This window comes from Oxyura jamaicensis, chromosome 2, assembly GCF_011077185.1.
Source record: "Oxyura jamaicensis isolate SHBP4307 breed ruddy duck chromosome 2, BPBGC_Ojam_1.0, whole genome shotgun sequence".
NCBI lineage: Eukaryota > Metazoa > Chordata > Aves > Anseriformes > Anatidae > Oxyura > Oxyura jamaicensis.
This window is the reverse complement of record NC_048894.1, coordinates 37,579,139-37,606,196: the sequence shown is the minus strand read 5'-3', so window position 1 is coordinate 37,606,196 and position 27,058 is coordinate 37,579,139. Positions and strand designations below refer to the sequence as shown.

General features: G+C 35.1%; 1 protein-coding gene across 8 annotated transcripts in view; it reads left to right on the top strand.

The window, feature by feature from the left end:
• TBC1D5 (TBC1 domain family member 5) overlaps positions 1–27,058 on the top strand; it is a 319,441-nt gene that overhangs the window by 225,744 nt on the left and 66,639 nt on the right. For all 8 annotated transcript variants that reach the window (XM_035319863.1, XM_035319861.1, XM_035319857.1 and 5 more), the window contains 2 exons: positions 12,871–13,013; positions 18,816–18,922. In XM_035319863.1, the coding sequence (XP_035175754.1) occupies positions 12,871–13,013; positions 18,816–18,922 (250 nt within the window). The remainder of the gene's footprint in view (positions 1–12,870; positions 13,014–18,815; positions 18,923–27,058) is intronic.

The window sequence follows — 27,058 nt, the reverse complement described above, 5'->3', positions numbered from 1 at the left end:
CAGAAATAGTGTCGAGAAGATCAGGCCAAGTTTGCAATGTCAAGGATAATCAGAAACCTACATGTGCATAGGAGAAGGTTCCTGACAATGCATAAACCTGTGTAAATAAGATAGAAATGGAGAAGAAGCAACCTGCACTGTCTCCTAGTGCATTGACTGGAGTTTGGGCGCAAGAGTTGTTTCAAGCATGGCTTGCTGTAAGGCTTTTGATGTCCACATGGCCGGGATGAAATGTGTGTGTCAATGAATGTGTGCTCAACACTCAGGACAACCCAAACTCTCAAATCTCTGTTTAGGACAAAACTTCTCCCTAACACAGAGATTTGGCAGAGTATGACTTAGGCCAAGAAGAAATGACTGTGGTCTCATCTAATCTTCCCATATAATGGATATGATTTCACCTGGGATGTGGATTATATAATTTTAACACCTCTTTTATCCTCCTAGTTTGATCCAAATATTGAGTAGCCATACCAGCTTAAAATTCTCATTGTTCTTTTTTAACAGTAGCAGGTGAATTTCTAAAATTAAATAATTCTTTTTCAAGTTCTGTGCTTTTAAAAAACTTCTTACATGCATAACTCACAGTGTCATTTTAGTGTCATTTCCACAAACTTGAGTTATTGCTTCCTCCTTTCACGTCCAAATAGGTAAGCATACCTTCATCAGTTGTATATAGCATCCCTCTGCAGCAGATGCTAATTCTTTGGCGCTTCCTGCTGTTTTTTAATAAGGACTAACTTGTTGAATCCTAACTGTGGACAGCTAGTTAAGTTTGGAGTTGTCTTTGATTGCAAACGTTTTGATTTTGAGTGATGTGTAAATGTAAGTAGATCTGTACTGATTTGCAATGTTAGAGAAGTGGTGAGACTATTTTCAGGAGGAAAAAGTCTCCTTCTGTTATTAATGAATCTTTAAACCTTTTCCTTTTGTGTTACAGAGAAACTTAGAGCAATTATTCTGACCACAAAATGAAAAGAAAGAGCAATTAAAATAAGCACCGTTTTTTACTATATTCTGTGTGTTTTAAGAAGATGGCTCATAGAATTGTCAGTTTGTGTACCTGTCAGCTCTGCTGACCTGTGTGTCAGTAGTGCTGCCCCACGGTCCCTCTGCTTCTGGCTATACATTTCAAGCATACTGTAACGTGTAACTCATAGGTGTATAAAATAATGATAGAACGTTTCATCATGTCTAAATAATGGTAGTTGCATGCTGTCTGAACAGTTAACCATCGCAAACATTCAATACAAGCCATTTGACACTAATTTTACTGGTCAAATCCTCCTCTGAAAGAAGCCTGCCTTGACAAGCCATTTACTAGGCACCTTTTGCGAAGCAAGCCTGGCTTGATGGGTTGTCGCGTAAGCTACTTGACATTTGTCCCCAGTCAGACCGGATGCCACATGAAAAATTTACTCTGGCGAGGGGCTCCCAGGAATAAACAGTTCTCTAGTGCTGCTCACAGGGGACTCGGCAAGGTGAGCGGAACTTCAACTTGTCACGGATGCACTGTTCTGACAAACATAAGTAGATGCTAATGGCTAAATCGTGACAGAATAAAGTCCCACAACCATATGGCTAATTGCCACAACAATATCTTCAGTGTTATTAATCAAGTTTTCATAGTGTGCCATGATAATTGGAATAATTAGAAACAGCGTAGGCATTGCTTGCCTCTGCCACACATACTGCAGACAGGGACCTGGAACAACCACAATTGCACTTTCTGTGCTGCGTTGTTTAGTGCTTTCCTTTCCAGCAAATACTGTAGTTAATTAATGAATTAGCTGTTTGCTACAAGAATGTTTTATTGCTAGCAGGGCTTCTGCAGGGGCACACAGGTACCTAAATGAGACCACAAAGCCCCTTGTGCATCTCTTAAAAAACGCAGTATTCCCACAGGGCTGCAGCTACACAGCACAAAACTCCACCGTTCATAGGTACTTTGTTCCACAAAAACTGAATCCCTTATTCTTGTAACTAATCTGTGGAATGACTTTTTTAAGTATGTACAAAAAGGATAAAAGAACTTCAAAGTGTTTTTTGTTGTTCTTGATTTGTTTAGTTTTTAACAGTTTAAATGAAACCAAAACTCTGGATAACAATGATGCAATTAACTCATGAGGCAAAGAATTTCACAAATGCAGTTATATATATACAAAAATAATGCTTGTTTTACTATTTTTTTTTCAAGTGGGAGAAACTAAAACTCTGGTTTAGTTGTCTATGTCTTAATACATCAGTTTTGCTGAATGTAAACAGTTGCACCACATATTACTACCATACTCTTTATGTGCCTTGATAATGGAATCAGGCTCCAAATTTATATTCTGCCTTTGAACTAAGGTCTTAAATAAAGTGGTGATTTTAATATTTTTATTTATATTAAGCAGATAAATCAACATCTTGTGTGCTGCCTGTTTGAATAGCCTTGCTTGATTCTTACATTCGGAGGTATGACAGCAGGGAGGAAATGCTTGTGTTTCCTCGGTGCATGCATCAACGTGTAGTTGACTGGTCACTAAAACTGGCAGATTGATGATGATGACTCCCTTCATTGGATGTATGAAGGCATTTAGCCAGACTAATAGATTGAAATGGACTGCTGCATATATGGCCTCTGAACAGCTTCTTAATTTAGTTTTAGAGCATACAATAGATGTAATATTGCATTCAGTGATGATATAAATCTTCTCTCCTCATTTTAAAAAATAAATAAATTTCTTCTCTGTGGTGGAGAGCCACCAAGAGATTTTGAAATGTCACATATTTAATTATAAAGAGGTCTGCAGAAATAAGTCCCAATTCAGGTAGTAGGCAGGAATTCTGTCCATTTTAGGTTTATTGCTGTTTAATTTTGATTCTCAAAGGGAAAGCATCTCTGAAATATTTCATATGCTGTGATGAGAAGAATTAACAGATTGCGGGATTCTTTCTGCACTGAGGGATGCCTTGGAGGTGGTCTGACCCGTGTTGGTACCAACTCCAAATATTAAATTTCCAGTAGAGTTCCTTTATCTGCAAAGTTGCTGTAAAGTTGGGTGCTCCATTCATGGAAGATACCCAAACAAAATTTTGGATGCACAGAATAAGTATTTATCTATATGTTGCAGCTGTTCTGGTGTCGTAGCATCTACACATTTTCTTGCCAGTTCATTGTCAAGGAAATTATTTTTCTTGTATAATTTTACCTGGGTTCGTATTCAGTAGAATTAGCAGGACTTTACCAAATACAAATCAGACTTTTACAAAAGGTATACGTAGTAAGATTTTGCTGATACTAGTGAAGTCTTCATTACTGATATTTAAGTACATTTTTCTCTGGACATGACTGCCAATATATGAATAAGTTCTTCGTATTCTTCATATCAAAGTATCACAATTTCAATTTCTTACGCTTGAAGCCTAACTGGAAGATTATCACTTTGTAAAGGCCATGTCCTTTGACTTCAGATATGTTTGACATATATTTATGCAGTTTTATGAGATAAAGTAGGCAATCTGATACATAATTTAATTAGCTTAAAGTTAACATTTTACTTTATAATGCTTATTCTTTGATATATTATCATCCCTAATTTTACCATGAAAACCTTAAATTGTGTTTTCATTATCAACTAAGGTCTCTGTAACACTAAATCAGCATTAGAAAGAAAAAAAGACTCCTGTGGATTGATAAGCTGGTGGTAGTCTGAGCATGTTGCCTTGGTGGCTTGAATACAGCATGTTTTCCAGTAGCAACTGCATTGCTGCACATAGGCAGATACTTGAAGAATTAAAAGAAGTTCAACCTCATGAAATTTTTATTGTATTTTTTATTTAGCACACTAGAAAAAAAAGTTAATTTGTTATAGCATAGCAATACAGGGTAATAGAAGGGTGGTTCAATTGTAGATTTCAAATTTTTATGGACAAAGAAGGCTTTTTATTTACTGTTTGTGATAGGGAACTCTCCAAGGTAGAATATGAAAATGGAAACTTCATAATATTTGATCACTACTTTCTTGTTTACTTTAAAGTACTTTAAAAAATCCCCCATCTTCCTCTTATAGTTGTCTTTTAGGTTAAGTCTTGTCCAGTAGATTCTACAGAGACAAGTAGAAATTCTATAGGAGATTTAACATTCTGTGACATGAGACATTGTAGGATTCCTTTTAAAGAGAAATTGTAAATATCTCTCATTTTTAAAGAGAGGTATCTTTTAAAGCTACTACATACATCTTGAATCATCAGATAAAGCTATTAGCAAATTTATTTTATCATCTTAAGAACCGTGTTTTAATTACAACACTGAGAGTTGTTTTTTCTAATATAATTTCTCCACTTTAAAACCAAATTTAATCATTGCTGTTGAAAGATGGGAAAGTTGGGGGGGTGGAGTTTTTAATTGCTAATAGCTGATATCAGTAAGAACTTCACTAATTTAGAAGTACCTCTTTTGTTTCAATAGGTTTACTGCAGCAAACAGTGTTTAAAATCTTTCACCTGTAATTAGTTTTGTTAAAAAAAGAAAATGTTTTTGCTACTCTACAGTGATGTTCAAAACAAAATGTACATGCGTCATCAGTATTTAGTGCTGGAGCTTTGAATTGCATAGAGGCAAGAGCAGTAAGAATTCAGTAGGCACACCTTCATGTCCCTGCATTTTTCTCTTTTGAGTGCAGATATTAGTCATTACATTATGCTTTTAGGTAGGTAGCAGAGATGTAGTCCCAGAGTCCTTTCACTTAATGATTTCTCATTGACTTGAAAATGTGGTTGGGTGCGTTGTTTTTTTTTTTTTTTTTCCAGTAGACTGTAACACTCCCCTCTAGTCTTTCTAGTTTATCACTGTAATAGTATCGTACTAACACCTGTTTTTGAAATCTGGATATTGCCTGAACTGTTGAAATTTAGTGGTTTTGCAGAAACACAGCAGTATTTTTCAGTCTTTTTCCATTGAGTAAAAGCACAGTTTTGCACAGATAATCATAGTATAACAACTGGATCCTTCATGTTATTACCTCTGTATTTTGGCCAACACTTCAAAAATGGGTGACTAACCTTGATCTTTGATACTTGTTGGCAACATGACAACAAATCTTGACAGGAAAAAAAAAATTGACATGTGTCCAGCACTTCTATCCTTTTAAAAATTCTGTAATGGCTGAAACTTGTTCATTATTTTATTATGGCTATTCTTGTTGCAGATAGGTGTCAGAATACAACAATTTTATCCACTCTCCACAGTAAAAACTAGTCAGTAAATTCTTATAGTCCAGTAACTGGATGTGATGTGATGTCTTTAGTATTTACTGCAAACACAGGTTATCATTGTCAATACAATGTTTGTAGTAGCTTTTAATTCCTATGCCTTTATAAAGTGTTGTATATGTGAAATACTGAAATTATTTTACCTTGTGTTTAGGAGGAATGGAAAGGAACCTGAAGTGGGAATGTACTCCTCCCACTGCAGAGAGTTTTGTTAAATTAAATGCTACCTTCAGTGCAAATCTCCCATCTTTCCCACTGAAGAAAGTGGGTAACTTGTTTCTGTTGTTTCTCTTCATATTCAGGTTCTTAGCTCTGTTTTTGAAGTTTTCAGTGTTATAGAAAAGCCAGTTGCAGGCTTCCTTATGATACTAATCAAATCACTTCAAATCATTTGAACATGCTAATGAGAGAGGGTTTTTTGTGTGTTGTTTTTTTATTATTATTATTATTATTATTCTTTCTTATTCCACAGACTTTCAGTCCTACAGTATCTAAAAAAAAAAAAAATAACCTCTGAAAATGTTAGAAGGATGAAGTGGAGAATCTGTAATCTAGCCTGTCCAGTAGAGCAAGCTAAAACTGATGGAGATCAGAACTGTTAATGAAAACATTCTTAATGAAAATATATTCTTAAAATGTATTACTGAAGAATTACTATTAAAAATAAATTTAGATTCAGGCTTTTCCAGAAATGGACTATAGCAAATTTGACGTGGGAACCATCAGCAAAATGGAAAGATAAAACTACCTCTTTAAAAAGAATTTGAATGTGAAAAGAAACTAGAACTCTCCTAGAGGGGGAAAAAAAATCAAAAGAAAGTTGTCTTATTTCATAAAGAAAAGGTAAACCAATTACATGTAATTTAAAAGCTTGTTTCAGTCAGTCATATTATTGGAGATTTAGACAAAGAGGATCAATCAAATAAATTGCATACTGAGGACAGTAACCCAAGATTATAAGGTCAATTAGTCTGAATTCCTGCCTTTAAAAGACTTAATGGAACAATCTCTGATCCAATCTTTTTTGATCCAGAATCAAAGTCCAGAATTTTGGAATTGTTATTCCAACAAATCTGAATTGTTATTCCAATCTGAATTTAAAGATTCAAGTGTGGAAAATCACCAAGTCTCTAAGCTAGTTTCTCCAGTGGTCTACTCGTCATTGTAGGGTTTTTATATTTGTTTGTGGGATCACTGGGGGGATAGCTGCTTATGGAGATCTTTTTGTGTATATTTTATGTGGTAGTATGAATTTGTGTATTACTTGTCTAACTCTGCTTGGGAAAAAAAAAAAAATGAAAATAGCTGTAATTGTGTGTGAAACAGCTAATGTACAGAAAGACAACAGAAATCAATGTCACTGGCATAATTTTTGATGGAACTTTTTTTAGTATTACTTCTTTCCATTTATACTAAAAGATACCACTAAGTAAATATGGAGTAGGAATGTTCAGTAGAAGTTTAAAATCGGGCATAGCTTTTAGTGAGTGCAACCACTGGTATTTCTCTTTGTAAAAGTGCTTTAAAAGAAAGTTCTTTTTATCACTGGGGCATGTACTACAGGAGGGTGAGATGACAGGAGAAATGTGCAGTTTGCAGTGGCTGCGTGAAGGAGCAAAATACATCATTCTGTCAGCACTGAGTGGATACCCATAAACTTGCACGAAACAACCCCCAGAACAAATTCAGAAGAGCAAAATACGACCGTCACCATTCAGAACAACACAGCAGGCTGGAGGAGAGCCATCAAGGAGGAAAACCACTGCAAGAACATGAAGAGACATTACTACCCCTCTAGCAGGGGCACCTCCATTTCTGGTGAACATGCCCAAGGCACCCAGCAGTAGCTGCTGGTACCACCCCAGCTGGTGGCTGCAGGGTGGCAGAAGGGGTAGGGGACAGTGACAGCAACAGGAGGTTTGACACCAAGGGCAACACTGATGCCAAAACAGGTTGCATAAACTTGGTTAAGAACTGCAGCAGAAACCTACCCAAAGCAGGCTAATAGGCTCCATAATTTTATTATAGCCTATTCCTAACAATTTTAAGCCTTAGTGCTGTGAAGATGCAGTGGCGCATTTTTCATTAAGCACATTCCTGCGAGTGAATGTATTACAATTGGTCTGACTTAAGGCAGCGGTAAGTGCTGTTGTCAACAAGGGTAATTTACGGCAAGAAGAGGGAGATAATTATTAGGATCTCCTTTTTTAAAAGGAAAAACCTTCTCTAATAAGGAAATACATAGTGTCTTCCAAAAACTGATAGATTTTTTTATCTTAAATGCAAGGCTGAGTAACCTCTGCTAGTAATGTTAAAGAAACCAAATGGGTGTCTAAATAACAATTTTATGCTCATGTCAAATAATTCATTTGTAAATATAAAGTTAAAGGTGTTTATTTTAAAGAGACAGGCTAATGTGTGTTTAATAAAGTAACTAGTACAAATTTATTTCAGGATATGTAGAACAGCACGAAACTCAACAGGACAAATCAAAAATATTTTCCGTAGTGGAAAGAAGGCAATAAAGTGTACTATGTTCAGTATTCTTGTTCATTACTAAGGCTAAATTTGATTAGATTTATATTAACAAACAAATGTTTATTGTTATTATTATTTATTTTTAAATATTCTGACAGAAAAAAAAAAAAAAAAACTATGGTAGAAATTGAAACCCATATAATCCATATTGGAAATGTGTAATTTCATTTTATTTGTAGGTTTTTTTCAACAAATTTAGACTTTACACATCAGAAGTTTCTGAAAGCCTGATGAGTTTCCAACACAACTTCTTATGCCAATGTTTTGGGTTTATTGGGATTTCACATGCTTCTTTCAGTTCTGACAAAATCCTGAATCTTAGTAGGGCTTTATTTATTTTAGAAATGTCATTCTGTTAATTGTTGCACTTAGCATTTCTGCTTTTTTTTCTTCTCTGGGCTCATTACGAGTTTCTCACGCACTGTGAGCAGTATTGCCCTTCCAACAAGACTCTTGCAGGAAGGATCCCCTTTAAAAAAAAAAAAAAAAAGACATTACAGTTATACTTCAGGCATGTCTCCTTTGCTGTCTTGTTTTATCGTTTGAAGGTTTTATTAATCTCTTTAGGACATTCCGTACAAAATCCCTGAACTGTATGAAACCACAGGAGTCTTAATAAAAACAAGATTTATTAAGAAAGGAGGCAGAACACTGGAGCAATGGACTGTGTAACAGGTCTAATCTGAAATGTTGGTAAAGCTTGTCTTTGTTGGTCCCCTTCATGCCATTAAAAGAAAGTAAACTATCTTACATTCCTCAGAAGCTCATCCTCTGACTGAACTTGCCCATCTCCCCTCAGGCTGACATTGGCAACTAGGAAATCAGGGACAGTTTCTGGGATCACATGTCCTGTTCCGAGGGTGCTTTTGCTGTGCATTTACAAGTGTGTTTGCTCTTCCTTCTCATCTGGACAGCATTACCCAGCTCTGCTCCAGCCCCTGTGGTAGCCCTGCCTGCTGCAGACCTCTGAACACATGTCACAGGCGTAGAGTCTTGTCCAAAGACTCTACATGCTGCTTGGCACCGAACTGCATAATTCTTGATTTTCCATATATCTTTAAATTCTTTTGAATGCATTATATGACTGTTGCTCCTCATCCTTGTTCCATATCTTATTTTCATAAAAGCAGATCACAGCTAAAGTCTGCCTACCCTTTCTCCTAAATTATTGACCATGACTTTACATAGTAAATTGTGCTGGATACAAATGTTTGCTTGACATAATTCATGGCAGATTTTTTGTAAGGAGACAGAACCTAGATATAATTTTCTGAGTCAGTAAACAACTGGCGTTAATGTTAGTATTTCTCAGCTTCTGAATGCTTAGAACACCATAAGATGGTGTTCTTTTCAATGGTAGTCCATTTAAATGATTTTCTTATTTTAAAAAAGGTACAAAACTTGCACTGAAAATGAAATGACGTCCTGCAAAATCCTGTTGACCCTCCTTTTCTCCAAAAGCCTTCCCCTATGGTGTCTCGCAAGCATCAGAAACCAGAGGACCAGGATCCTCTTCCAGCACGACTGCTAAGTGCCATCAGCCATGGGAGGTGGATGGCTTTTTTTTTTTTTTTTTGCCATTTCCTAAGCAGCTGGGGTGCAGGACAGTGAATGATGTGCAGAGACAGCAGATGCACCTGTGGGTCAGTGATGAGGGTTAGGAAGAGGGACAGCATGCTCTGTGGAAACACGAGCTCTACTGAACTTAGCTCAACCAAGGAGTTTTTAAATTTGGGCTTTTTTTTTTTTTTAAATATACACAGCAAAGAGGAAATACTGGAGACATAATTACTTTGATTTTAGATCTTCTCTATGGACTGTTTGAGAAAAAAATAAGCATGGGCAGAATTTTTTTTTTAACCTTGTTCTATTGAAACGTATCTGTGAATAAAAAAGAACAAGCCTTGAGCAGACGTGTGGTGGATGTTGCACTGAAGACTGAATTTAACAAAAGTATAAAAGGCTGAAAACAGAAGATAACCAACTAAATATATGTAACGATAAAGCTGTCTACAGATTAAATAAACTAATTTTATCAGTACTTGGAGAATTTTCCAATAAGTCTCAGTTAAAATGGTTGTGGTTGTAGTTAAATCAGGTAAGGCTGGATCATTGCTTTCTTTAATGGCTTTACTAGAGCACAGTTTTCTCCTGCTTTCTCTGTATTGTAAGGTCATTAATGAATCATTAGCTATTGCTAGTAATTACTGATGTCTTGAGAATATCGGTTTAATTGAATGAGAATTATAAGTAGGAGATACAGTTACATATTCTACAGTGTAGGTGGTGGTACCTTTCTGTATTATGGCTTTAAAGAATCTGTGCTTTTTGAGGAATTTAAGGATGCCTGGTAAATTAAGAATTATTGTACTCTTGCATGTTATTAAAGGTACACTATTGTGAGCCTCACAGTCTGCAGGTGTAACAGATGTAAGGCAAGATTAACAGGACAGAACGATAAGTAAACCACAAACAGCCATCTCAAAAAAAAAAAAAAAAAAAAAAAAAAAAAAAAAGGTTTATCATGTCCCATGCAATTATAAAGTGTGTCTGAAATTCTCTGCAAATATTTGTAAAAGCAATAAAAATGTGTTAGTTTGAAAGACAGCTTTCCAATATGGAAACTTATTTTGAGGAATTAGGAACCCTTTTATGAATATAAAAGCTGACTGAAGTCCTGTCTTATGGCAGCATGGATCACATGGGGTCCTTGGTTTATAGACGCTATGAGCTAAACACTGCTAAAGAAAATAAGAGAACAGTTAGTATATATGCATTTACAGCAGTATGAGTTGCTTACTCCCTTTAGGACAGGAGAATTGAAATAATTAACAGTAATATTACGGTTGCAAAAGGAAGTCCAGTTGTTCTTCAACAGCCTACATCTGTGAAACACGATACCTCTGGGGGCTGAGATTTAATTTTCCCAGGAGAAAGTATAAAAGCAGGAGAAAAAAAGGAATGACTTCTGCTAGAGCAGAATAAACCTGCATCTACAAACGATTAACACTGCATAATGAAGTAGTAAAGAAGCAAAAGAGATTTCTAATAAAAGACTAATAACAAATCCCATTACACCGTGGTGTATTTTTTCCCTTGAAGTGTATTAGACTTTTAGCAAGGCTTCTTTCTGCATGAGATTTGGGTAGTTGCAGGCAAAGTCAGCTCAAATGCTTCAAGCTTAGCTGCAATTTCTTTCCTAACAGTTTGTATAACATGAAAGTTTAGGTTTTACAGGTGGGAGGGGTTGTTAATGCAAGTAATAGGCTTCACGCAGTGTTTGGGTAATGCTTGTGTCACCATAGGATAATGGTCTCCCGTAGGCAAGGCACTGTAGGGTAATGTGCTGCTGTATGGTAAAATCCCTTGGCTAGAACAGACGTGGTATTAAATGTACTAGATAAGTCCTGCTTTTTCCGTTAGCAGTTCTTCTGACTTTTCTTTCTGAGGCCTGAAATTGAGCCCTCATAGGATGGGGGGTTGATCAGAGTTTGAGTTTTATCATAGCTAATATTGTGACCTTTTGAATTACTATGCTAAAATAAAAAGTTACAAGGCTATAGAACAGAAATGTTTGGTGTAGGCAAAATAAGGATTACATAAAACTGTATTTTGAAATCACATATTTTCACTTTTAAAAGGGAATGTGTCTTGCAGGGCATAATATTCTGTACAGTGTTCTCCAAATCTGTAGCATGGACATTTTTATGGGTTATACACACAGTTCCAATATCGGGGGTACAAAAGTTTGAATGAACAAACCCTTGATTAACAAAACGGTCCCTTTCAATTTCGTTCATAAGGAAGAGTTACTTTGTACAGATTGTTGCTATCTTAAAGCTTGTACTAGACTGACATGTTGGAATTCATTTGTGCAGAAATGAACTTTTCTTACTGGAATCGGAAAAAAAAAAAAAAAAAAAAACTTAAAACAACGAGTTCTGGTACCAAAGTGGTTAAACGTGAACTCTTACAAGTGAAACTAATCTTGATGAAATTTCTAGTTGCCTTTTTAGAAAATTTTGTGAGTTTTACAGAATGACTCAATTTGCTTTGCAGAAATTTGCAATCAATCTTTTCTTGCCACTGAATAAACAGATTCCACATGCATAGCAATTTGCATATCCCAGCTAAAAATGTAATTCATTATTTTTTAAGTCCATTTTGTAATAACTATTCCAGGACTAATGTTACTAACTATTCTGTAGCATCTTCAAAGATAACTTTAGATAATTCCTTCTACCTAGAAAGGTCCAAGCTAATGGTCCTGGTTTGGAATAGGAAAGGGATGTACCTGTCTCAAGGTCATTGTAAGAGCTGGAACTGGAAATAAGAAAACTTGAGAAATTATTTTTTCCTACTGCATCTCAAGCTTCCATTCTCAAGCAAATTTTGCATTTAATAAGATAGATTTTCACATTTTGCTGGGTATGAAACAGCAGAGATACGAACAGGAATTAATGGTGTGGTCTACGTGCAGATTATCACTAAATCTGGTAAAGATTTAAATTAGGTTTAATCAAAACAGCATCCATAGCATATTTTACATGGAGCTGGAAACACAGTTGTCAAAAACAGGGAAGAAGCCTCTTCAGAGCAAGTGTGACCCGATCCATTTTAACTGCTATTTGGCATCTGCCTTGAACTGGCTTTCACTTGACTGGGCTTTTCAGGGCTCTCGTAAACCACTGGCTTCACCCTGCTTTTCTGTTCCAGGCTGTTCTTGCGTAACATCGGCTCACTTACATCTTCGATCAGTATCACATCAAATGCTCAAAAATATGGTGCATGGAATTGATACATTCTGTCTTTTGAGGTTCACCCACATAACAGTATTATTCAGTTAAGCTTCTGCAGTTGGTAATGTATTGCTTCCCTTAATGTAGACACACACAAACATTTCCAAAACCACAATTAGGTGAATGATTCTCGTAGACCTTCATAATTTGCAAAATTTCCTGCAGAAATGCTTTGAATTGTAGTTGATCCTGTGATACGTGTACTGGCTTTACAATATTTGTCAAAACAGATAAATAAAGAATGTCTTTTCTGTTTTTTGTTTGTTTGTTTTTTCAGGCGATGGGTAAGGCTCCTCTTTGGACGTGAATTCCCACTCCAGGACCTTCTTGTTGTGTGGGATGCTCTATTTGCTGACAGTATCACCCTGAATTTAGTTGACTACATTTTTGTAGCCATGTTGTTATATATTAGAGATGCCTGTAAGTATCAACTATCTTACAATCTTTTAAGAAGAATGCAAACCTGTTTTTCAAAGAAACAGAGGGGTTAAGAAATGCTAAATTTCATTGTGACTTTTTTAACAAACTGAAAATCCTTTCAAATGCTATGAGAGGAGCCATTTGTTACCGGGCACAGACTGCTGTATTTATGAAACAAATTGTATCTTGGAGTTAAATGCACGTTTGTTTTCTGAGTAGTTCTGTGTTTTTATATGGAGTTGCAGATTTTCTATGCAGTCAGTGATTCAGGTATGTACAGAGCTCCACCTTCTGACAAAGCCGATGAATTGAGTAAATCCTCTGATACTGGAAATACATTTTTTTGCCCTTCTGCTTTGAAAAATGTGAAAATGCACAAGACAGTGACTCATACATTTCCAAGTTATGTCGTGAAGAAAATGTACACACAGAGATGAATAACAATTACAAAATACATTTATTCCATGCAAGAGTGGCATCTTTAGAAAACTGATCACTTCATTTTATTTTATTTCAGTATACCTGAAATACGTGCAAAAATATTTGCACATACGGACTAGTGATGAGCAATAAATAAATGAAGTTGGTACAAAAGAGAAAGTAAAAAAATGTTGCTAGTTTGTATAATTATGAATGGGAGGAAGAAAATACGTAATGATTAATTAAAAGGCATTTATTCCTGTCCTATCATATTTTGCAAAAAATTCCATATACAAGTTTGCCACAACAAAATATGTGTTTTTCCATAAGATGCATGTTTGACATTAAATATATGAATTCTTTAGCATGCTGTTGGGTGTTAATTATATACAATCTGTAAGATTTAGCTTGTAACAAGGTCACATATTTGACACAATTTTGTATTCTAGGACACATAAAGTTTTCAACTTCTGTTGTTCTTATTTTAGGGCCCAATCTTGAAAATATAACACGCATGTACTTTGCACATACTGTTGTTTCACTGCCTACCATAGGACTTCATGTGGGTTTTTTCAGTTGCTTTTTAATAAACATGCAGCATATAGAGCTGCCTTACATTCCTCTCAAAGAGGTGGACATTTAATTCAGTGTAGAGGTTTCAAAATCAATGCTTGTTTCAGGATTATCCAATTCCAAGTTATTTTCTGTAATCTGAATCTGGTTTGTATATGTGCAGTAAACTGAAATAATGATAAAAAATTTTGTATAGATGCAATATACAAAATTTTTATATAGATGTATAGATGTATGTAAAATTGTTTCTTAACATCAGCATTGTATTTTGTGCCATCATTTCCCTTTAAAAACGATAATTAAGAAATGTGTCTATAAGCACCCTCTCTTTTCTGGGAAAAGAAGGTTGCTTTGAGGTTGTTTGTTTCACTTTGTGGTGCTCACACGAGTATCGGTATGAGGTAACTAAAATGTGAGCTAAAAATGTATTATGGGCATCTGTATGAAATCAATCTCCCTTTTTTCTTTGAAATCCCCAGATTTTGTAAAATAAAGCAGTAAATAGCTTGAAAGTGGAGTACATTTGCTCAAATAAGATGCAAAGTCATCTCATCAAGACAGCTAATACTTCATACATTCACTTTTTCAGAAATCAGTATATTTTCCTTCTGTAGTTGGACCTAATTAGTTACTCTAAGCTTAGTAGCTTACCCAATCATAAATACAATAACACTGAATATATTGTAAACATCAAGCTCAGAAATCTTCACAGTTTTTGATTTGATAAAAGAAAGCTTTCCATATATATCTGTAATAGAAGAGTTTTCCTTTTTCCCTCCTATTTATATTGTTGTTAATATTTGAGCTCGAATAGGTGTTGTAACATTTTAAAAACCATTTTCAAATAAGTTTCTAAAAACTAGTCTTTATTTGGTGAAAGGAAATGTCATTTAAAAAAAAAAAAAAACACACACAATGATGTTAATCATCTATAAATAAGACATCTGGAAACTTTCAGTTTTAAAACTTTGAAACAATAGGAATAATAATAGAACTCCTAATATGTTATAAAAATATCAAGCATAAGCAGTGATAATAATATAATACTGAAAGCATTTGAGAGTTTAAAAATGATGCAGATTCTTTTATAACAAAACATTTGGGGATGGGGAAGGAGTTGCTGTTTTGGGAACTGCTAGATCTTTTTTCTGTTTTGTTATGTTCTCAAGGACATGATTTTAAGAAAGTAGCATTTCTACTATACTTTTAATTTTATTTTTATTTCAAAATTCTTTGTTACTCAAACTATGTATTACTAAAGGAGAGGGTAACGCTTAGAATTTTAGATTACTGTGTATACACAAAAACATAGTTGAAATGACCTGATCATTTTGGAGATTGCAGATACATAATCATGTATACAGCCATTCTGTAAACTGCTCTGTTCAGTTTAACAACAGAGTATGCAAAGCTTTATCCGTGCAGTGTTAATCCTCACAAAGCAGGTGTAGGGTTGTGTACTGAAGTATCTCTGAGTTTTAATAAATGATTTTCTGGAATACTTTGGGGAAAAAAAATAACCACATAAAAAATAACTTATTTAAAAATCTGTCAAATCTGAAGCATGAATATGTTACTTCTCTTTCACTAATATGAATGTATAAGCAGCTGTTGGTGAAATCAGAATGGAAGGGAGGGTTCAGTGAAAAAAAAAAAAAAAAAAAAGTATTTATTTTATATACTTTTCTTCCCATGAAGAAGGACAAAAATGAACATACCTGGAGGACCTGTCCGTGTTCTGTATGTTATTACACCAGGATCTAATTTTGACCGATCAGTGTTTGAGTAACTGTATTTTTACCATGTCCCTAGCTCTATGGACATTATTAGAGTATACTTTTCTTATCTAAAGGCACTCTGAATATTTTAAGAGAAATTAAGAAACCACAGCCTCTTCTTGGAGGAGTTGATTTGTTATTTTTGTTATCATGCAAGATGTTCGTATAATCTATGTTTAATTCAGTTTAGGGGTACTAAATAGAACATAGCAATGCGTAAAGCAGCAGGGGAAAGTAGTCCTGCTATTTCTAGGTTAGGAAGTCATCTCTATACAGGATTGGCAGCCTCAAACATGAAACTCAGAAGGAATGACAGGTGGCAGGAAATTAGGACTTGATTGAGGACAGGTACAGTTAGTTTTCATGTTCTCAACCTTTTTTACTACTGCTTGCATCCAGGAATGGTTATTGGACCAACAGAGTCTATCTCATCTAAAGCAGAGGAGAGAAAGCAAATTGTTGTTCCTCTGCATAATCTGTTGTTAACGGAATAAAAAGTATGTAAAGGTAGTACGAGTTTTCCCTATCAGAGGAGTTTCTGTATTGCTTTCCCAAGAAACACCGATCCCATTCTTCTTTGGCGAAGTGATAACTTCTTATTCATGCTAAGAGCAGGATTCAGATGTGACTCCTGCCAAGATGATGAGTGAAGGAGGAGCACAGACAGGCAAGCACCAAGCCTATTACAAGGCAGCTGGTCACAGTATTTCACCCTTGAACTTCAATACGATCCAACTGCTGCTGAGACGAGAGAAATTGGTGTTGCACAGTCTCCTTCCAGAAACTTCATCCTGGAATTGATTCTTAGAAATCCTTCTAATTCTAATCTGAATATTCAGAAAATGAATCTCTTTTGTTTTACTGCTATTTTCTGCATCATTTTTAAGAAAATTGCCTTGCTATTGTATAGTAGCCTATATTTGGCCATGCATTTGGCCCTCTTGAAACAAAGAAAGATACCAAGAGGTGTTTCAGCAAATTAATCCCTTTAACCCAAGATTTTCCAGTAAATAGAGCACTAGCAATGATGTTATTTTCTATAACAATTTCTACGTGAAAATGGGAGAGCCATTTGAATGGATGGAGAAAACCATAAAGGTAAAATAAATATAACAGTTAGCAGGCCTTCCTCATTTAAGTTTTACTTTTGTTTTTGTTTAATTTATTAGTGATGAATTCACTTTTAAATTTAAATTCTAGGGAGCAGAGGGGACACAAGTCATGGACTGACAGTTTGATATTTTTTTTTCAATTGTTCAATTGCTTCTCTATTATATATTTCAAAAAATTAAGAATTGGAGTAAATGTCTTGTGGTTGAAAACACCAGTTTTTGTCAGGGCTCAAGTATGCACCATTAAAATCAATTAGATTTTTATTATTTACTTTTCTCTGTATCAGTGAGACAGCAAATAACTGTTCCAGGAGAAATAAAGAAAGAATGATTTCTAATCAATTTTCCTTTGCAAAATAGAACACATACTGATGTGTTCCAAAGAAAAATGTGTTAGTACTAATACTTACAATTTATAAAATTATATAGAATTCACTGTCCATTTTCAGTATTTTTAGTTGCTTTGGTAAAAAGGTCTCATAATCGTACCTGCAGTGCAGTATCTTAAATTTGATTTACGCGTGAGAATTGGCTTGGTTATGTAATATGCGGTGCTGGTATTATGCTTCTCTGAAAGATCTCTGACTGAGACCATTGTGTTGTGTTCATTATGCCAGCTCTGTGACTGCAAGAAGAAAAAAACAGGTACCTGAATATGAACAAGAAAAACAAAGGATAGGAAAAGAACAGGCAGAACAGATAAAGAATGAGTAGGATAAGTGAGTGCTTTACAAATGAAAGCAGATGTATGAAATTACAAGCTGTCGGATCAGCAACGGAAATGAAGATGATAAAGTGGTTCCCTACACAGATTATAATTATTCATTTTGCCCAGTCCTGCATCTTTTCCCCATAATCCTCTTGTTGAGGGAGGAAAGGTACAGGAGGATATGAGGCTTATTCACATGAAAGAATAAAAAGTAAAACATTTAAATCTCTCTGTCCACAGAACAACCATTTATTTTGCCTTTTATAGATTCAAAATAATTCTATGTTTGCAAGGATTATTTCTGGTGTAGAAGCCTGATTAGAAGTATTTGTTGCTACAGCTAAAGTTCTCAGAATAGTTTGTTAAAAATTTATTTACAATATTAGTGTTGGAGGCTGTCTTTATGTTGCACAGTGCAAGCATCAGCAACAGGCATTGCTTTGACAGCTGTGGCAGATGGATTGCCTGGATTTGGATGGTGCAAAAGAAATGATGTAGTTTACACAGACCTGCCTGAAAAGACATCTTTAATAATTGCACTCATAATGAGATTGATTTGGAAAAAAAAAAAATAGATAACAACAAGCAGAGAACCATATAGTATACTTACACAGGTTCAGATAAAATCAACTTCCTAAAAATTCCCAAATAAGTAAAAAAAAATCCTACTAAGTTAATGGGGTATTCTACTTTTAAGTATTTCTGAAATGAAAATCTAACTTTTTCCCTTTGTAGTTAGCATTTTGTAAAAAGTTTATTGATTTACTGGAAATCAAGGATTTGTTTACATCAGTTTATATTTGCATACAGATGTGTGTGTGTGCATATGTAAGTAAGAATATAATAAAATATATTTCAGTAAAGAATTTTCAGAGTGGGGCAAAGTTGTCATAAAAGCAGTACTGGAAGTAAAATTTACCTTACAAATGACACTCTTAGTTGTCTGCAGGTGAGTGAAAAACCAGTGTTCATTTCATGTTCTGTGGCTCCACTGACAGTATTGCCTCCACCTCCATTGGCACTTGGTGCACAGCTCACATAGAGTTAGATTTAGGCATCCAAATTTGGAGCTGAATCCTAATACAAATGTCTATGAAATAAGTTGAGTTCTGAGAGCCTTCATGTGGGACAAGGCAACTGCATCTGAACTGTAATGAAGTTACAGAAAATAACATAGTAATATTTTCCTTTTTTTTCATTTTCATTATAGTGATATCAAGTAATTATCAGACCTGTTTGGGACTTCTGATGCATTATCCACCTATCGGAGATGTTCACTCCCTTATCCTAAGAGCACTTTTCCTCCGAGATCCAAAGGTGAGAGGCTCACTTTGTAAACACAGGAAATAAATCTCTGTAATAGAATGTTGCAAATGCTATGATGTTAATTACAACCTACATTTTGGGACATAAACTATGGTTTCAAATTCTTTGACAAACTGAAGGAAAGAGTCGATAAAAAAGAGTAGAATACAAGGTTTTTTACTCTTAAAAGGGTGCTGTCCTTCTAATTTGCTAAACTTCTCCAGGAGCTCAGCTAACTGCGGATGTTTATGCTCCTTTGTTTGGTATTCTGAACAGACATCTTTCATTATAAAGTATACTTTTGAAACTAATATTTTATTTAATAACCTAGTAAGCTGTGTAGAAACTGTCATGCAATATCGTCTGTAAAATATTTTTCATGAGATTTCTGGAGATTAACCATTGTTAGTCCTTATAGCACTACCTATGCCCAATATATAATAGATACATGATGGTTTTCAATTAAAACTGAGAATCTGCTGTTACAATTTGAAAAGATTCACAGGAATAAAATGTACAAATATATAAATGTAATGTTTTTGATACACTCAACGATACTACAAAGTATGTGAACTTCTTGATGATTTAGAATGGCATGTGTATATTAAGTGGATATAATGTACATTGGATATACACAATATAGTGGAAAAAAATGTTAAAGGCAAAGCAGTACACAATAATCTTTCCAGTATTCAGATTTTTGGCAGATAGCAGAATTTGTGCTACCAGTTTTGAACTGTCTTTGAGCATGTCCCATTAGGAGGCTGCCAGTGTAAAGTCTGATTTCCCTCATCTCTTGAGGCAAGTCACCTTTAAAAGTGAAAAATTCATCACTTCTGCACTCTGACTGTCTTCTGCAAAATTTCATTCAATAACAATGTTTACACTTCTATGGATTAAGAAAAAAAATCATCTCTTTGTTTCTGTATCAGTTTTTTGCAGAAATCTGCTTTCTTTACAGCTGCCTTCTTTACAGCTGCTTTCTTCATTCCTCTCGGGCACAAAGATTTCTTTCATGAAGAGAAGTAAAGTATATCATCTTTTCAGTGTGTAAGAGAGTTTGTAATGTTAGATCTGTAGAATTTTTCTTAAGATTTAGGCAGCAGAGTGTGAAATCAAGCTGCCCAGCATTTATTTATGTACTGTCTTAGCAAAACAAGACAGAACTATTTTTTTGAGGGAAGATACAGAGGGAGGGAAATCGTGCTGAGATATCAGACTAAATCAAATACATAATCTGTTGTTTAGGAAAGAGGTATGTTAAAAGAAAAAATAATTACTAATTAGCTGTCTTCCAAAGTTTCCTAGACAGTATACAACTCATGCTACCAGCAGAAGGGGGCAAAAGTAATCCAACAACTTCCCATGAAAGAAGCTTGATCACTGTTCTGCTCCTCGCTCTCTTGTATCAAACAAAGTGAAGGCAGGCTCATAAGGCCTTGGTGTTCTATTAGTTCAAACTCTCAGGTGTGCCTTGAACACCTTTCAGGAAAACAGTGGATTTGCATCTTACTGTATCTTTCAGGTAGTTCTCCCTTCAGTCAGGTGAATTGAGTACTTAAAGCTCTTTCATGCAAAAACTGCTAGTTGTTTTGGCAATTTAAATATGATTAATTATGATTCTTCCTCATTTCTGAGCTGTAGTTACCTGTTTGGGAAATACTCTGAAGGTTAGAAAGCTAGGATTTCCAGAGAACAAAGAGCCCAAATGGACTTCTAGCTCCTCTTGTTTTACGTTGGGTCTTTAGGTTGAGACTACATTAGCAAGTCTGGACTTCCTTCAGTAAGAAAGTTAAACTTTTCTAAAGGATCTCTCTGAAAGAAAAAATACCTTCTGAGAAAGAAGTATATTTCCAATGCTGTGACTTAAGTACCTGTATTTTTTTATCTTTCCCTAGATGTAATTTAAAGTTTCACTTATGTGTCTTTAAGCATATGTTGGTTCAACCCAATGTATTTCTGAAATGGGAGTCTGCCTACTGTGGCTTGTTATTCTGTGGTGTAAGACCTACATATAAAATTTTTCCAAGTCTGTCAAAATTTTTCATTACAGAGGATGAAAGGTAAGACTCAACATGACATCATGGGTGCTCTAGGAGTCTAAAATCAGTACACAGATTATGCGCCAGTGTAAGTGGGAAAATTAGAATGCCTTTTTGTTGTTTTTTTTTTTTGCTATCTGCATAAAGATAATTCAGTTTGCCTTTATTCCCTGAGCAGATAAAAAGATATTGGAAGAAAAGACAAGGAGATTTTAGTCAGTAGTGTAACTTGTAAGTGATGATTAGCAAATTCAGTGCTTAATGATTTTTCTTCCTCCTTTGATGTTTTCCTGTGCATTTCTCCATCACAAGCTTCTAGTTTCTAATGGGAAATTACATTTGGTTCAGTGCAATTTAGCTCTCTTGAGCCAGAACCGAATTGTTCTGTATGGCATTTCTTCCAAGATTCTGCTTGATTTTTAATGTGTGAAGTTGGACAACTCTCATTCCTTTCTGTGGGAGATTGGTGCATGGTCCAGTGGCTTATTTCATTATTTGTTGAACACATCTAGTATGTTTAGTGTCATTCCAAATATCTGGAAGAGGCTCGCTCTTTGCCCTTTGGAGCTCTTAATCCCAGCTGGACAGGAATTGCAGAAATAATGGACGGTGACAAACAAGAATTGCCTCTTGAAGGTTTATTAGTATATGTTGTCTTCAGGATTATTTTTGCAGATAGTTAAATACCTGAGGGGAAGATGTAGGTATTTGGGCTGAGGGGTTGGTGATATGAACATAAAATTGAAAGATTCTTGAGGAACAATTCTGTCATAAATTGTGAAGTCATTAATATGGACCTGATACGGCCTGCCCATCCATAACTTCTGATTCTGGAGATAAATCAGAGTTTGTTCTTCTGGTGTCATCCGTTATTTCTTCTACTGTTTCCTTGCTCAGTCATAACAGGTATCTTCTCCTTGCTTATTTGCCTTGTAGCCTATCAGGAAAGCTAAACTTCATCAGCGTGATGGACCTGCTGTGTTTTTTTTGCTGCGCTTTACTGCAGTCCTCATCAGAAGAGCTAAATGTCAAAAGGAAGCTCTGCTTAAAAGATGGGGGAAATTTTTTTCTTACAGATGGACAAATACAATTTTCTGACCTTTTGTGGAATCAAACTCTAGTAGAAGCCTTTGCATTATCCAGTAATAACAGTAATATGAAAAGTAATTTGTGCTTGTCATTATTCTAATGCTTGCAGCAACTCTCCTTTTGAGTTAGAGGATCCTGGCTGGCGATTGGGATGAGAGGACATTTTATATTCCATGTCCCTGATAGATTCCAGTGCCACTGAAGAGAAATACGGAGCTCTGTAATAGCTGAAAAAAAGTAAATGCACCTGTCTCTGAAGGGGGGCCTGAGAGATACTAATTTTATAGGCTTGAATATGGATCAATGTAGAATAATTGAATTTAAGCCTTTTCTGCATTTGGCTAGCTCCAGTTCTTATGAAAATGTAGAATGAAAACCTCAAATCAGTGTTGTTGTCTTTGCATAGGGTAATATTGTTAACCTGCTTAGCAGAGTATTTGTTTCACATTTCTTTGAACAGATAATTACCTCAATTATTTATATGAAAGTTACTTCTATGCACTTACAGTCCTTCCGGATATAAAAGTAGAGCTTCTTACGAAAGAACAGGGTTTTGCAAGTATGTATATGTGAAATGAGAAAATGAAGCAAGGTTTTTTCTGTATATCCAAAAGCATTTACGGAAGGTGTGTCTCTGTGTATTTAATATCCCACAAGTGGCCAATATCCTCCATTTTTTGTAAAACTGTTGAGCACTGTTAATTTTCAAAGCAAAGTCTGCAAAATTAAAAAGTAGAGATACAGAGATAGGGCAGTTGAAAAATATAAAGTGATTAAAAAACATAGTTCTAACTAGAGTTGTTCAAATAAAAAAAAAAAAATTAAAAACCCAATTAGAAACAAAAGTCATAGAAAATGTGAACATATTGTGTTCCTTAAATAACCAGATGTTCTTTCCTTCCTGAAGGCAACCAGGGCTAGGAATAAAAGGTTTAAAACTATTGTTTTAAGTTAACTGTGAATTTTGCAAATCTGTTTTCACCCTTTAGCAAATAAAATTCTAATACAGCAACATAAGCAAAGTAATTTTCATCTTTGGGTGTTCTTATTTCTATGTTGTTCTGTGTTGAAGTGTTAACCTTATCACAATGACTTATTGCAAAACCAAAGCACTACATAGAATATTTCTGTTTTATGTTACATACTAAGAACCTGACAGTCATCCTTTGTCTGAAAGCTAACTGTATTTATTCGTAATATTTTTGTCAAATATGTTAAGAGTTTAATTCTATTAACACACTGCTCATCATAAGCCATTGAGTTAAATAAAGAAACAGAGAAAGTTGCTGTACTTGGTCAATAGAAATAGAAGTTACTCATGCTAATAATATTCTCATTACTGCTGCTGCTGTTTTTTCAATGTTGTATTTTAAGATATTTGCTGACATTGAAAATGGTGGTATATATTTTGCAGAATGTTAAATTCTAACGAAATCCATGATGAAGCATATATGACATTTCAAGTAAGTCGTATTAGTTCATCATGACTGAAATTACAGGGACTGCCAGAAAACTTGAGCAAAAATATATGGTCATGATCACTCATGTAATGATTAGCTGTAGAAATTTGCATTCCAGCTTTTAACACTTTTCAAAATCTGAGCAATAAGTGACAAGGGGGAAACATATTACTGAAATTTTGAACTGAACTCTTTGTACATTTATTTTCGGCTGAATTTTCTTCTTAAGTAGCTGCCACCGACTCTGAGTTTTCTCCAAGCTAGTTTCATATGCCTGAAAGGCTGTTGAGTTTCACTTTCTTCTTCAGATGGATCCTTTTCTCTACACTCATTAACTGAGGTGCTGCTGCAAAACTGCAACTGGCCTTTGAAAGCTGCCGTTATGTCAGTGTTGTTTGTTTCACTGTTTGTGGCAGGAGAAAAACAGGTTTGGGGTTGTTTTGTTTGTTTGTTAGCATTGTGTGTGCAATCTGGCATTAATTACCTCGCTTTAATGACCAGATTGCATCCAATCAGAAGTAAGAATCTGGTAGCATTTGGGCATTAGGAGCTCATTAATTTGTACCAACACAGGAAGGTACTGCATGGGGTGGTTAGTCCATTTTGTTAGAGTAGCACCAACAAGGGGGAGGGAGGGCTGAACAAATGTTTTCTTCTTCCTTTTTTCTTTTTTTTTTTTTTTCAATCATGAAGAACGTGACTAATTTTTCGGGAGATTCACAGCTATACATGCATGAAAAATGAATTTTGAGTAATGGGTATCCCAAGGCAGTATGAGGTGGTGGTGTGAGGTTGCCTTGACCAGGGCTATGACTGATAAAGGAAACACGTTCCAGAAAAGCTAAGTGCATGTCTCTTTATCTGGGAGGAAAGGTATTAGGAGAAACAAACAAACAAATGCATTTTCTATCCGTGATTCATTGGTACTACTTTGTGAACTTCTGTTTCCTGCAATGTCTGAAAGATCATGGAAAATCTTGTATATTTAATGCAATATACATAGATTTTAATGAATGAAAATGTGTCAGTATCATCAAACTGACCTCCACTTTTACAACCACATGAAATTCCTTGTAATGAACCAAAGTATTTTGATAGTCTTTCTTCTCAATTTGCAAATACAATACGGTTAGCTGCAATTTAAACACCTCTGTTTGAATAAACTGATGTTTTTTCTTTAACTGCATGCTAGGGTTTTTTTATTTGGGCCCACACAACTGAAGAATTGCACATATTTTAGATGTAAAAAAAAAAACATGGTATTAATTTAATCTTTGTACTTATTCTTGAAATATTTTTTTTTTGCTTTCCAAGGAAATAGGCCATGATTTGTTTTTAAAATTACTGTTTTAAATTTAAGTTACCGTGTTTTGTTAAGAGAACAAGATAGGACAGGCAGCTATGAGTTTAATGATAAATTACTTGGAATAACCATGTTGCCATAGTACCACAAAAAAAAAGTGTACCATAGATTACAAACCCTTTTTGTTTTTGTATACGTGTTTCAGAACCTTCATTCCCAGTGTACCTGTGTATTTTAAAATATAAAAAATATTGTGTGAGCAAACTCATAGTACAATAACTTTCTCATCTATTCCAAAGTTAATCCCAACCTCCCCATATTAGTTAACTGTGTAATCAACCCACCATGAAATAGTCACCGTCTTCAAAGTACCATGTCCATCGTATTTTCAGGAAGAATTCTTGAAAAGTAAGTGGTTGGGTAATCATATAGTCAAAACATTTCACATGAGAAATCCTTCAAAGTCCTCCTCATTTCACAGCATCATATATAACATAGTAGTCAACACTCAAAGGGGAAAGCTGATCTGGTTCGCTACCAAAGACAGTGCTGGTTACGGTGTCACGCTCTCCCTTCAGTGTTGTATACAGAGGCCAGTTACCTGGTTAAAAGCCCACAGATATTACATCAATCCAACTTAAACAGCCATTGCACTTAAATTAATAGAAAATGGAGGTAAGTAATGCAAGATAAAGCAAAAGTTTCCTCAAAACAATGACATATCTCATAGTTGAGACAAAGCCATGTGGCACATAAGATGGTGCAGAAAAAAAGTACTGGTCCCAGTTTCGTGTAGGGCCAAGCAAATGCCACTGCAGCCCGCTTCTGAAAACGAGAACAGAGTTGGCAAGGAGGACATGTTCTCTTAGTTCTCACTGCTGGTGTGAGCTGCAGGCCTGGAGGGCAGTGGGGAGCTAGTGGCATAGCTGGCAATTTCTGGACAGGTGGAGTAGTGCATTCTCCTTCAGAGGTGAGAACTACAGGCAAGTTAGAAACTATTAATTCTACTTTCAGCTAGTACTCAAGTAAGTATGTAATAGGACTGCATAGAACAGCAAGTAACATCCATTATTCAGTAAATTGTCAAGGCAAGTACTTGCTGATCAATCAACTGGACTAAGAGCTGCAAACATTAAAAGAAAACAGTTTGCATTTTTGATTTTTTTTTTTTTTTTTTTTGCATATGTCATGGTTATGTCTTTTTTCAAGGTGCCTTCCCTATTAATCATCAAGAGAAGCATCATGTTCAGCTGGAGGGGAGATTGGGGAAAATTCGGAAATAGGAAGAGAATTATCTCTGCTGATCAGCATTTCTGTTAATATTCACTGGGAATTCATAAGCTTAGTCATGTAATGGGCAAATGCTTTTGAGAGAGGATGGAAGAGAAAGTTCTTTTTGGAAGCAGAAACTTCAAATAGTTCTTTCTCTTTGAGCAAGGTGATATCCTGAGTAGCAAAGTAAAAGCAATGCTGATTGCATTTGATGTTAAAACAAGAAACTGAAGCACTTCAGGCTCTTAATTACTCTAGCTACTAATAAAACCTACTACATGTGCGTTTCTCGGGGCTGCTGCTTTCAAATGATCGGTTTACTTCTGTTTAAAAAGTCGTCTGAAGCTACTGACCCTCTCCTAAAGAGTAATGATATTATCTGTAAAATTACAGCAATAAAATGTGTTTAACAGTGTTAGAGTGAGGTGATTATGGTTCTTCTTGTGTGCAACCTGACAATTCAATTAATCACTTCTAGTATGCATGGTTGTTTATCAAAAGGAAGCACTTAAAACACTTAAAGCACTTTAATTCTACCTAATCAAAAGTTCTCTGTATCATAATTTATTTATTTGACTACAATTTGCAAAACACAAACTGTGAGTTATATAAAAATAGATTTGTAACTTTTCAATAATGTATGAAAGATTAGCTATTGAGTCGTACCCAGCCTATTAGGATGTAATTTAAGTTCAGTTTCTTCTGATATAAATATAGATACACTGCTGTGTATTGACATATTTTATCGTAAATATTAATGTATTAATTGTTTCATACAAAAGCGATTTGAGTAAGTCTGTATTGTAGCATTCTGCTTCTAAAATAATATAATACTTTCAAGGTAGAAATGAGAAAGACACAGTTTTTCCTTTGCTGTAAGGAAAATTAGGTTTGGAGAACTGAGGTAGGTTTCTTGGATGTTTTTAATATGCAGAGTGGTCAATATGGCTCTGTGGTACCCTCATTCCTGGAGTCGCATTAT